At 46.8% G+C, this 13,342-nt stretch overlaps 1 protein-coding gene across 1 annotated transcript in view; it reads left to right on the forward strand.

Annotated features, from left to right (window-relative positions):
• Nucleotides 1-7,319: 7,319 nt before the first annotated feature.
• Nucleotides 7,320-13,342, forward strand: part of RYR1 (ryanodine receptor 1) — a gene marked incomplete at its 5' end in the record, with an annotated part of 127,773 nt that continues 121,750 nt past the window's right edge. The window contains one exon of the mRNA XM_081106715.1: nucleotides 7,320-7,367. Within this exon, the coding sequence (XP_080962841.1) occupies nucleotides 7,320-7,367 (48 nt within the window). The remainder of the gene's footprint in view (nucleotides 7,368-13,342) is intronic.

The raw sequence follows: 13,342 nt of genomic DNA on the forward strand, positions 1-13,342 counted from the left end.
TGTCACACACAGAGCAGGGCTGATCAGGGGGTTGGGGAGCTCCCCCCTATCAGGCATGGAGCAAGGCTGATCAGGGGGTTGGGGCACCTTCCCTTGTCACGAACAGAGTAGGGCGGATAGGGAGGTTGTGGCCCCGCCCCCTGTCACACACAGAGCTGCAGGGTGATCAGGGGATTTGGGCACTGCCCCCTGTCACGCTGATCCCGGTGCTGGGAGGCATATTACCCTTTTACTATATAGGATAGAGGCCTGGTGCACGGGTGGGGGCCCTGAAGGGTGTCCTGGATCAGGGTGGGGGTCCCGCTTGGGTGCCTGGCCAGCCTAGATGAGGGGATGATGGCTGTTTGCAGCTGGTCACACACCCTTCAGGGTGGTGGTCCCCACTGGGGTGCCTGGCCAGTCTGGGTGAGGGGCTGAGGGCTGTTTTCAGGCTGGTGGGTGACTGAAGCTCCCAACCGCTCCTTTTTTTCTTTTTTCTTTTTTTATTCTGGCCAACTTTAGCTCTGAGGCTTGGCTCCAGCTCTAAAGTCTCTGCTGCTGAAAGCAGGTATCTGGTTTGTTTGGGTTCTATAATGGAAACACTGTTTCAACTCCAGCTCTGAGATCCCAGCTGGCTGAAAGCAGGTTTCTGGAGTTTGTTTAGATACTATATTTGTAACAATGTTTCAAACTGCAAGCTCAGAGGCCGGCAAGGCAGGCGGGGAATGGGGAACGTTGGAGTCCTCCGTCACTGAAGCAAGCAAGCCTCATGTTTGCTTCAAGCTGCCTGGCTGCTGGCCGCCATCTTGGCTGGCAGTTAATTTGCATATCGCCCTGATTGGTCAATGGGAAGGGTAGCAGATGTACGGCTAATTACCATGTTTCTCTTTTATTAGATAGGATAAGGACATATTCATGTACAGAATGTACAAAGCTTTAAATGGAAAGTTACAGACATAATATTTTGTGTATTTCTTCTTAAGTTTTTTTTATTCCTAGTTTAGTCTTGGCTTTATTACCTTCATTGTAACAAAGCCTTATGTAGTGTCTACTGTATTCCACACACTGTTCTTAAGGCTTTAAAAATATTAACTCATTTAATTCTTACACAACGTTAAAGACTGCTATCTTTTTTGTTTGTTTGCTTTGTGTTTTTTTTTGTTAATCCTCACCCAAGGATATTTTTCCATTGACTTTTAGGGAGAGTGGAAGAAAGAGGGAAAGACAGAGAGAAACATCCATGGGAGAAAAACACATCGATTGGTTGCCTCCTGCATGAACCTGACCAGGACCCAGGCCTGGAGGATCCTACAACCAAGGTAGATGCCCTTGACCGGAATCAGATCCAGGACCCTTTGGTCCACAGGCTAACACTCAACCAGCTAGGACAAGACTGTTATCTTATTATGAAGAAAGCATTAGAGATGGAGGTAAACCCTCCCCCTCCCATTGCCCCCCTAGGCAGGCGTGACCAATGTCACATGTTGTTGGGTCTCATCTGCTCTGTTGGCTGTGTTTATCTGGGTATATGAATACATACTCATAGAAAGACAGACTTTTCTTTTGAGTATGTGTGTGTTTTTCTTCTACCTAAATGTGCCATGCTTGACATATTTTTTAATTGACATACGATAAAGAGCACAAATCCTAAGTGTTTAGGTTGGTGAATTGTGACAATCACACCAATCAAGAAATAACATTCCCATCCTTATTTTTAGCCAAATAATTTTTTATTGTGTGACTATTCTATAATGATCAATTGATTTTCCTGTGATGGGCATTTGAGTTCTCAGTTTGGGGCTGTTGTGAATATTGCTGCTGTAAACATTCTCATACCTATCTTTTGATGAACATTAAAGTGTACAATTCTGTGGGGTACATACCCAGGAGTAGACTAAATGGGTCATAGTAATTAATATGCTTGTGCCAAACCTAGTGTGTTAGTTAATTCAACCAAAGCTCTCTTAGAAGTGTGTATATATTGCCCTAACCGGTGTGGCTTAGTGGATAAAGTGTCGGTCTGCGGACTGAAGGGTCCCAGGTTTGATTCCGGTCAAGGGCATGTACCTGGGTTGTGTGCACATTCCCGGTAGGAGGTGTGCAGGAGGCAGCTGATTGATGTTTCTCTCTCATCGATGTTTCTAACTCTGTCCCTCTCCCTTCCTCTCTGTAAAAAAATCAATAAGATATATTTTTAAAAAAGAAATATATATATATATATATATATATATATATATATATATATATATATATATAAATTGATTTGAGAGAGGAAGGGAGAGGGAGAGAGAGATGGAAACATCAATGATGAGGAAAAAATAATTGATCAGCTGCCTTCGGCACACTCTCACTGGGGATTGAGCCTGCAACCCGGGCATGTGCCCTTGACTAGAATTGAACCTGGGATCCTTCAGTCCACAGGCTGAGGCTCTATCCACTGAGCCAAACTGGCTAGGGCTAGAAGTATATTTTTGCTTTTTTTTTTTTTAGACTAAATGAAGTTTTTTTTTTCCACACCAGAAGATTTAGACAAGTTCAGAGCCCATTCTCTTTAGCTTTTCCATGACATAACAAAACATAGAGTTTCAGACCCTCCTTTGGCACCTCTTCCTCTTCCTACTTCTTTTCCTCTCTTTCTTCCCCAGTCTCAAGATTGCGCTCTCCATGATGTGCTGTCTTTCAGCCCATCTCCTCAGCACCTGCATCTCCGGAGGTGATGTAATGCTCCTGGCTGAGCCGACTCAGCCTCAGGGAGGGTGGAAGGAGGAAAAGGCCCTGCCACTGGTGTATTGGCACCTCCCTCAAAGCCCTCAGGGATGTTAATATAACAATGACATGGACAACCAGAAAGCGACAGATTTCTGAAGCAAACCACAAAATTCATATGGCAGAAAAAGGATGCATTTGGTAACACTCAAATAAGGATTTTGTTTAATGAGGACACCATGGGACAAATGTTAGATGCTACAACAGGGAAAGCTATTTCCAATGTCTAAAATCAATGAGACTTTTTTGTTGTTGTTGTTAATCCTCACCTGAGAATATTTTTTCCATTGATTTTTAGAGAGAGTGGAAGGGAGGGAGGGAGGGAGGAGAGAAGGAGAGGGGAGAGAGAGAGAGAGAGAGAGAGAGAGAGAGAGAGAGAGAGAGAAACATCTTTGCTCCACTTATTTATGCATTCATTGGTTGATTCTTTTTTTTTTTAATATATTTTATTGATTTTTTTTTTTTTCAGAGAGGAAGGGAGAGTGATAGAGAGTTAGAAACATCGATCAGCTGCCTCCTGCACACCCCCTACTGGGGATGTGGATTGGTTGATTCTTGTATGTGCCCTGACCAGGGATGGAACCCACAACCTTGGTGTATTGAAATGATGCTCTAACCAACTGAGCTACCCTGCCAGGGCTATCATGGGTGGGTCTTCAACACATAATGATGACTGAAAAAAAAGAAAGTTATTAATATCATATGATATAATGTAAAATGACAGAATAATTTTATATCTAATCTAATAAAAGAGAAACATGCAAATTGACCATACCTTTGCTATGCCCCAAGCCATGCCCACCAGCCAATCAGAGCAACTATATGCAAATTAACCCAACCAAGATGGTGGCCTGCAGCCATGGAGCTGGAGCAAGCAGGAGGCTTGGTTGCCCTGGCAATGGAGGAAGCCAAGCTTCCCACCTGTCTTGGCTGGCTCTGGCCTCTGCTGAAGGCAACAAAGTTTCAATTATAAAAGATAAATAAACCCCAGATACCTGCTTCTAGCCAGCCTCCACTGGGAGCTTGGGTGGCTGGGGGCTGTGGCCAGCCTGCAAACAGCCATCAGCCCCTCACCCAGGCTGGCCAGACACCCCAGGGGGGACCACCACCCTGAAGGAGCTGTGGCCAGCCTGCAAACAGCCAACAGCACCTCACCCAGGCTGGCCACACCCTCATGAGGTGAGGGTGACTTCTGGGGGGCTTGGCCAGCCTGAAAACAGCCCTCAGCCTCCCACCCAAGCTGGCCAGTCACCCCAGCAGGACCCCCACCCTGATCCGGGACACCCTTCAGGGCAAACCAGCCAGCCCCCACCCATGCACCAGACCTCTATCCTATATAATAAAAGGGTAATATGCAAATTGACCCTAACAGCAGAGCGACTGGAAATCACTGGTCACTATGACACACATTGACCACCAGGGGCAGACGCTCAATGCAGGAACTGCCCCCTGGTGGTCAGTGCGCTCCCACAGGGGGAGCTCTGCTCAGTCACAAGCCAGGCTGATGGCTGCCAGTACAGCGGTGGTGGTGGGAGCCTCTCCTGCCTCCTCAGCAGCACTAAGTATGTCCAACTACAGCTTAGGCCTGCTCCCCGCTGGCAAGTGGGCATCCCCCTAGAGCTCCCGGGCTGCCAGAGGGATGTCTGACTGCCAGCTTAGGCTCAATCCCCTGGGGAGCAGGCCTAAGCCAGCAGGTAGTTATCCCCTGAGGGGTTCCAGACTGCAAGAGGGCACAGGCCGGGCTGAGGGACCCCCGTCGAGTGCACAAATTTTTGTGCACCAGGCCTCTAGTTATATATAAACTTCTAAGGAAAAACTTACTATTTAATATACATGTATATTATGTAATGTATAATATGTAAACACATAACTGTATTGTACTATATAATTACATATACCTAAATATATAATTATATAATTATCCATTATGTAATTCAACAATATGGTACAAACATATGCTATATATTACAATTGTATCACTATACCAATATTTAACTATGTTACACCTAGCAACCTATTATATATTTAACACTACATCCCAGTGCACGAATTCATGCACCAGTGGGGTCCCTTGGCGTGGCTTGCAGGATCTGGCCGAAACCTGCTCTCCCACATCCCCCAAGGGGTCCCAGATTGCAAGAGTGCGCAGGCCAGGCTGAGGGACCCCACCGGTGCGTTATCTGCATGATCTGGCCGGGGAGGGACGAGGGAGGTTGGCCAACCAGGGAGGGACCATAGGAGGGCTCCAGGGCCTGTCCGGCCTATCTCTCTCAATCCTGATGGCTAAACCCCAGCAGCAAGCTAACCTACCAATTGGAGTGTCTGCCCCCTGGTGGTCAGTACATGTCATAATGAGCGGTTGAGTGATCTTAGCATATCATTAGCATATTATACTTCGATTGGTTGAACGGATGACCAGACAACCAGTAATTAGGCTTTTATTATATAGGATTTTTATAATTTTATAAAACTGTAAAATATTGTTTTACGTAACTTAATAGATACCATTACATGTTAACAATGATAATAATTTTAATAGATCCCTGTATCAATCAGTTACCATGTTGATTTCCTCATGGAACTTTCTGCTTGTCCCCACTAAGTAGGAACTATTCTAAATTACCCCAATTGCCAGATGAGGAAACTGAGGCCCGGAGGCAGAAGTTGCCTGTCTGGCAGGAGGCCCAAGCAGGTGTGCCTTCCTGTGTTGGGCCTCCAGGTCCCACAGCTGCATGTGTTTTTTGAAAAAATATGTTAATTTTTTTTAGAGAGACAGGAAGGGAGAGAGGGAGAGAGAGAGAGAAACATTGATGAGAGGGAAATATCAATGGGATGCCTCCTCCATGCCCCCTACTGGGGATGGAGCCTATAACCCCTGCATGTGCCCTGACTGGAAATCGAACCAGTGACCTCTTGGTGCATGAGACATTGTTCAACTAACTGAGCCACACAGGCAGCACCACAGCTTCCTGTTTAGGAAAGTGTAGAAGCCCTCCACACCAGCTCCCAAGAAGAAGCTGGTTACTCCTCTCAGGTGTCTCCTATTTACAAAGCCCAGAGTGCTCATCTGCATAAAGCAGTGGCCCAGCTAGTGGCCCTCAGCAGCTCAGGTGACCCCTGCAGAGAGGGAGGATTAGAACTCTGGTGTTGGGGTCTGGATTTGGGGAAGTGGGTTTTTGTTATAATTGGAAGATTTTATGCAAATATTGGGACAATAAAGCAGAATGGTTAAGAATCCTGGCTTTGAATGGTTAAGAATCCTGGCTTTGGCCCTAGCCAGTTTGGCTCAGTGGGTAGAGCACCGGCCCGTGGACTAAAGGGTCCCGGGTTCAATTCCATCAAGGACACATACATTGGTGGCAGGCTCCATCCCTGACCCTGGTCAGGGCACCATCTGTGGGAAGCAACCAATCAATGTGTCTCTCTCACATCGATGTTTCTCTCTCTCTCCCTCACTCCCACTCTCTCTAAAAATCAATGGAAAAATATCATCAAGTGAGGATAATATATATATATTTCTGGCTTTGGGTTCAAATCCCAGACTCAGTCTCTGTGTGACCTGGGACAAGTCACTCCACTTCTCTGTGCTCAACTTTCCTTATCTGTAAAATGGGCCCTGTAAGAGTATGGCTTCACCATACTGTTTTGAGAACTACCTCATTTTATTCGTGTCCTTAAAAGTATACATGGTAAGGACCACACATTTCATTTCCTCCTCTAAACCATGTGAACAATAGCAGGATTGTTGTGAAAACTAAATGAGATGCGTAAAAAGATCTAAGCCCAGGGCCTCGAATGCAGCACCTACACAAAAGACCTCTGCTATGGCTATTGTTCCTGCCTCCTCAGTTTTTATAATAATGATGATGCTAATAATAATAATAATAGTAGTAGCAGCACTTACATAATATTTACATTGGTTCTGTTTTTAGGTGCTGCAAATAAATGATCTCATTTAATCCTTGCAACAACTCTTAGTGAGATAAGTACTATTTATATCCTTCTTACCAGTTGGGGAATCTGAGGCATGGAGAGGTGAAGTGACTTGTCCAAGATCACACAGGGAGTCACAAGGCTGGGACTCGGATCCAGACTGGCTCAGGGTCCTTGCTTTTAATCACTCAGTATGCTGCGCTTTATAGTCCGGAGGCCTAGTGCACAGTCCGGCTCTGCTGTGTGACATCAGGCAGGGGCTCCCGTTCAGTCTGTTTGCCCTGTGAAATGGGAGGAAGATGGTCCCTTCCTTACCAAGGATGCGTAGAGAGAGCGGCTACTTGACACTCCCTTTGCGTCCCTCCCCACCCAACGCGCACCCGCTGCCTAGGTGTGGGCCTGCGGGCGGGACACTGGCGAAGGGGCGTGTCCCGAGTAGCCTTGGCCCAATGGGAGCCCGGGGGCGGGGATCTCCTTCCAGCTCTCGCCAGCGCGTGGGTCCCCCTCGCAGTTCCATCGGCCTCGCGGGTCCCTCTGGTGTCCCCAGAGGTCTCCGATCCCCGCCCGCCCGCCGCCCGCCCAGCCGGGTCCCCTTCTTCCTATTCCTAGACCTCGGCGCCGTCCCCTCGGGCCTCGACATCATGGGCGACGGAGGAGAGGGCGAGGATGAGGTTCAGTTTCTGCGGACGGTGCGTATCTCCCTAGGGAGACTCTGGGGCGATTTCTCGGGTTCCTCTGAGTTCTCTGTCCTGATTGCGGGTGGTCTCTGGGACTCGGGGTCTCTTCCTCTGTCCCTCTGGGTGAGTGTCACTCCGTCTTTCTCAGTTTTCGTCTCCGCTGCCCCACCCCCACCCCGTTTCACCACAGAGAATTAGCCGACTTTGGGGAGGGGATCTTGGGCCCCCCCTCTTATGCCATTAGCGGCTTGTCTCGGAGAAAGGGGGCCGCTGGGAGCACCCTCTCTCATCACCCTGGAAGCAGGCATTTGGGGGAAGGTGGTTCTAATTCCTGAGCTTAATTTAGCCGCCCCCCCCCGCCCCCCCAACCTAGCCCTCATTCTCTTCTTGCTCCAGACTCTGACCTACTTAAATTCTTGAGAAGGGAGCTGGGGTGGGCTGGACATCCCAAGTCCTTTGCACTCCCAGCCCTTAGGGGCCTCCTGGGGGTCCCTCAGCTTCTGGGTCTTCTTTCTTTCCCACCTTGGTTTTGGGAAGGAGGGTAAAATGTGGTTGTTGATAATCTCTGGGTCATGTCTTGCCCTATCGGTCTCTCTGGGTTGTCTCTGTGTCCCTGTCTTTGTCTTTTGGTTTCAGGCCCTCTGTGTTTCATTCTTCTCTCTAGTTCTGTCCCCACATCTCCGATCCCCTGCTGGGGGCAGGGATGGGAATTGGAACAACAGGTGTCCCTCCCAGAATAGCCCGCTCTTTGGGGGCTGGGCCGTGACACGGAGATGATGGGGGGAGGAGCTGCCTACCTCGGAGTCCTTCCTAACTTTCCCTCCCAGTGGCTCAGCTGGATGTGGGGTGTGAGTATGGAAGGAGATGTTCTCTCTTTTGGGCCAGGTCTGCTGACCCTGCACTAGCTCCTCCCCTCCCCCTCTGGGCCCTGGGAAATGCTGACACAGCATGCAGCTAGGTCTGATGGCGAACCTCGGCGAATCAGCATTTTGAAAAACCCTAACTTAACTCTGGTGCCCTGTCACACATAGAAATTTTTTGATATTTGCAACCATAGTAAAACAAAGACTTATATTTTTGGTATTTATTTTATATATTTAAATGCCATTTAACAAATAAAAATTAACCAAAAAAATGAGTTCGCGTGTCATAGGTTCGCCATCACTGAGCTAGGACCATGGTTATGAGGTCTTGTTTCCTGGGAGGGAGGAACAGAGAACTGGGGCTGGCAGTGAAGGATAGGGACAGCTGAGCATGCAGCCAGGGGCGGAGGCCTAGCTTCACCCTAGGCCAGTGATGGCGAACCTTTTGAGCTCAGCGTGTCAGCATTTTGAAAAACCCTAACTTAACTCTGGTGCCGTGTCACATATAGAAATTTTTTGATATTTGCAACCATAGTAAAACAAAGACTTATCTTTTTGATATTTATTTTATATATTTAAATGCCATTTAACAAAGAAAAATCAACCAAAAAAATGAGTTCGCGTGTCATAGGTTCGACATCACTGCCCTAGACTCTTGCCCCAGCTCCAGTCTCTTCCACTGGGTTGGGTTCTCCTCTCCTCTTGGGCCCTAATGAGAAGGTGGCCAAGGCCATCAGCCCCTGAGCTGCTCTATGTCAGACCCGTGGCCAGGGCCTCAGCCTCTGAGGCATCTAATTATATCCTCGCTGCCTGTCTTCTGAGGTAGGGCCCTATCTTTATCTCTCTGGGAGATTTGAAGGAAACCAAGGTATGAGTGGAACAACTTGCCCAAGGTCAAGGTCAAGAAGAATCATCTCTAGATACCCCTGGGGCCCAGTCCTCCTGCTTTCACAAGAGGAAAACTAGGCTCGGACTGGCCAAGGTGGCCAGTGTTGGGTTCTAGAGGTTTTGCCCTGGCATCTCTTGGCCACAGACTGGGTGTTTTTTCCTGAACTTTATTGATGTTGTGTGGTGGTTCTCTTTAACCTTTTATACTTCATTTCACTAGTAAGGAATATTTTCTATTGTAACCTGGTACATGTACATATACACATACATTATTTAAAAACCAACTTTGTTGAGGTATAATTGACATGCAATAATTGCACCCATTTTAGGTGTTACAATTCAATGAGTTTTGACAAACTGTACAGTTATGTAACCAGTATCTTAATTAAGACAGAACATTTCCTTTACCCCAGAAAGTTTTCTTACTCTTTGCAGTAATCAACCTGTCCATCTACTTTATGTCACTATAGATTCCATTAGTCATTCCACTGTTTCATATACAATTCATGCTCATTTGTCTTGCTTCTTTTGCTCAGTATAATATTTTTGACATTCACCCATGTAGCATGTACCAAAAGTTCATTTCTTTTAAAAATATTTTTTTATTAATTTCAGAGAGAAAGGGAGAGGGAGAGAGACGTAGAAACATCATCGATGAGAGAGAATCATTGATCGGCTGCCTCCTGCACGCCCCCCTACTGGGGATCGAGCCGGCAATCCTGGCATGTGCCCTGACCAGGATTTGAACCATGGTCTCCTGATTCATAAGTTGATGCTCAACCACTGAGCCACACTGGCCAGGCAAAAGTTCTTTTCTTTCTTTAAAATTTATTTTTAATTTTTTTGATTAATCCTCACCTGAGGATATTTTTCTTTTTTAAAAATATATTTTATTGAATTTTTACAGAGAGGAAGGGAGAGGGATAGAGAGTTAGAAACATCGATGAGAGAGAAACATCGATCAGCTGCCTCCTGCACACCCCCAACTGGGGATGTGCCCTCAACCAAGGTACATGCCCTTGACCGGAATCGAACCTGGGACCCTTGAGTCCGCAGACCGATGCTCTATCCACTGAGCCAAACCGATTAGGACACCTGAGGATATTTTTCCATTGATTTTTAGGGAGAGTGGGAGAGAGAGGGAAAGACAGAGAAAAACACTGATGTGAGAAACACATGGATTGGTTGCCTCCAGCATGAGCCCCGACGAGGGCCCAGCCTGCAACCAAAGTGAAGCCTGCAACCAAGGTACGTGCTCTTGACCTGACCGGAATTGAACCCAGGACCCATTGAGCCAAACCAGCTAGGGCTTTTTTTGGTGCTGGGTAGTATTTTATTTGTGTGAATATAGCACAATTTGTTTATCAATTCAACTGCTGATGGCTGCCTCCAATTCATGTTATTATGGACAAATTAGGTGCATTCACACACACACACACACACACACACACACTTATTTTTAACTGAAATTTCATAAACTGTAGGTAGCCCTTAGAGCAGCGGTTCTCAACCTGTGGGTCACGACCCCTTTGGCAGTCGAACGACCCTTTCACAGGGGTCGTCTAACACCATCCTGCATATCAGATATTTACATTATGATTCATAACAGTAGCAACATTACAGTTATGAAGTAGCAACGAAAATAATTTTATGGTTGGGTCACAACATGAGGAACTGTATTTAAAGGGCCAGAAGGTTGAGAATCACTGCCTTAGAGCATGATGGGCAAATTGGTATTTTCTGTTCTTATTTCCCTTTTAAAATATGGTGGCCATGGACTCCCAAACTAATTTCATTTCCTTTACATGGGTGGTGGCCTCTTGCCATCCCCCCCACCCCCCCCCCCCCCCCCCCGGTCCTGGGCTGGCTTTCTCAAAGTGTGGCCCATGTCAGAATCTCCTGAGGGTGGTTAATGGCCCAGATTCCCTGCTCAGGCAGAGCCAATGAATCAGGCTCTTGGTGTTGGGCGGGAGGGCAGGGGGGGGGGTTGGGGGGGGGGAGACTGGCGTAGCAAGAAAGCTGCATTTTAATCAGGCCACCTCTCTTCATTCTTTTTTGTTTTTTAAAATATATTTTTATTGATTTCAGAGGAAGGGAGAGGGAGAGAGAGAGATAGAAACATCAATGATGAGAGAGAATCATTGATTGGCTGCCTCCTGCATGTCCCCCACTGGGGATGGAGCCTGCATCTCAGGCATGTGCCCAGAGCAGGGCACATCCTCCTGGTCCCTCCCTTCATTCTGATGCAGGAGAAAGTTAGAGAATCACTGGTGTAGCCATTCTCTGGTTCATGTCTGGCTTTGCCATTTGCCTGCTTCCAAACTTTGGGCAAGTGATTTTTATTTTTCTCTCCAAGCTTTAATTTCCTAATCTGAAAATGGGGACAAGGATCGATTCAGCAGCAAATATACTAAAATTAACAACGGGGCCTTTGGCTCAGTCAGTGGAGAGTGTCGGCCCGCAGATTGAAGGGTCCCAGCTCCAGGTTTGATTCCAGTAAAAGGTATATATCTTGGTTGTAGGCTCAATTGGGGTGCATGTGGAAGGCAATCAATCAATGTGTCTCTCTCACATCGATGTTTCTCTCTCTGTTTATCCCCCTCCCTTCCACTCTAAAAATCAATGGAAAAATATCCTAGGGTGAGGATTAACAACAACAACAAAACAACAACAAACAAACCAACCACACACACACACACACACACACACACACACACACACACACACACTGAGGACAAAAAGTACGTACCATAAGGGTTCCAGGGGTCTGTGCAGCTCTCTCTCTGCTCTCATCTCCCACTCCCCCTTTGTTCCTGCTGCTGCCACCATCCTATCCCCCTTGCTCTTCCTCAACACCCCAGCCCCCTGCAGCCACAGGCCTTTACACAGGTTGCCCCTTCTTCCCCCAGAGACCATCAGGCCTGATTCCTTCTCATTATTTGACTAAGGTTTATGGTTTGGGATAAAGTATTAGGCTCAGCTCAAATGTCACCTCCTTGGAGAGGCTGTCACTTCATCCCCTCACTGATGTCATCCTTACCCCAAAAGCCACTCTCGTACATCACCCTGGGGAATTTTTTCCATTACACTTATCACTGACATTTAAATTATGAACCTATACACTCCCCCAAAGGATGTCAGCTCCATGAGGGTGGGGTCTGTCTGCTTTATTTGATGCTCTGTATACTAGTACAGTTCTAGATCAGTGCCTGGCAACCACAGATGCTCAATAGTTGTCTATCAAATGAACAGAAAGCCCTGAGCATAAGGCCTACCAGACAGCAGTGCTTAATAATGCAAGCTATTGAATGCACAAGTGCCAGGATGTCGTGGCTCGGGATTACAGCACAGAAAAGTTGTGGAGCCTCCTGGCCAACAGGTCCGCCCTCCCCACTCCTCTTGCGCTGGATAGACAGACTGAGGGCTGCCTGTGTGGGTCGAAGCCCAGGACTGGAACACATTTGTGTGATACGCTGGAAGGGCTGGAGACTCCTTGAATCCATTTCTTCAGCTACAAGATGGAATGACCACTGCCTTCCTCAGCAGATAAGAGCTGTGGTCGCCATCATTTTTGATTGAGACCTCTATCAGTGAAAACACTGAGCACTCCCCATGGACACTTGTACTCTTTATGAAGGTAGATGTGGGCTACTTAGCCATGTATTAAGAGGTGGTCTAGTGTTCTAAGAGTGTGACATACAGAGTTGGGATCAAGGAGCAGCTATGCCATATGACAGCTGTGCGACTTCAGGCAAGTTGCTTCACCTTCTGGATCTCAGTTTCCAAAGGTTCACATAACAAGACTTACTTTACAGGGTTTGTTGTGAGGATTCAATGAGTTAACTTCTTGGAATGGAACCCACCACATGAAAATGTGTCTATTTTACTTAAAATTTTAATTTATAATCTTGAAATCATTTCAAACTTAGAGAAAAGTTGTACGGTTAGTTCAAAGAATTCCCATATGGACTTTAGTCATCTTCCCTAAATGTGAAGATTTGCCATATCTGCTTCCCCCCGCCCCCACCCCCCTTCTCTCTGTATTTTTTTTCCTGAACTGTTGTAGCTGTTTTAGGGTAAGTTGTGAACATGATACCCTTAACCCCTAAATACAGTAGTACCTGTTTCCTAAAACAGAAGGGCTGTCACTTACAAATCACAGTACAGTTATCAAAATCAGGAAAATTAGTATTGCGATGATACCATTAGCTAATTCACAGTCCTTATTCAACGTTG

Source organism: Myotis nattereri, assembly GCF_964212035.1.
Source record: "Myotis nattereri genome assembly, chromosome: 15".
Taxonomy (NCBI): domain Eukaryota; kingdom Metazoa; phylum Chordata; class Mammalia; order Chiroptera; family Vespertilionidae; genus Myotis; species Myotis nattereri.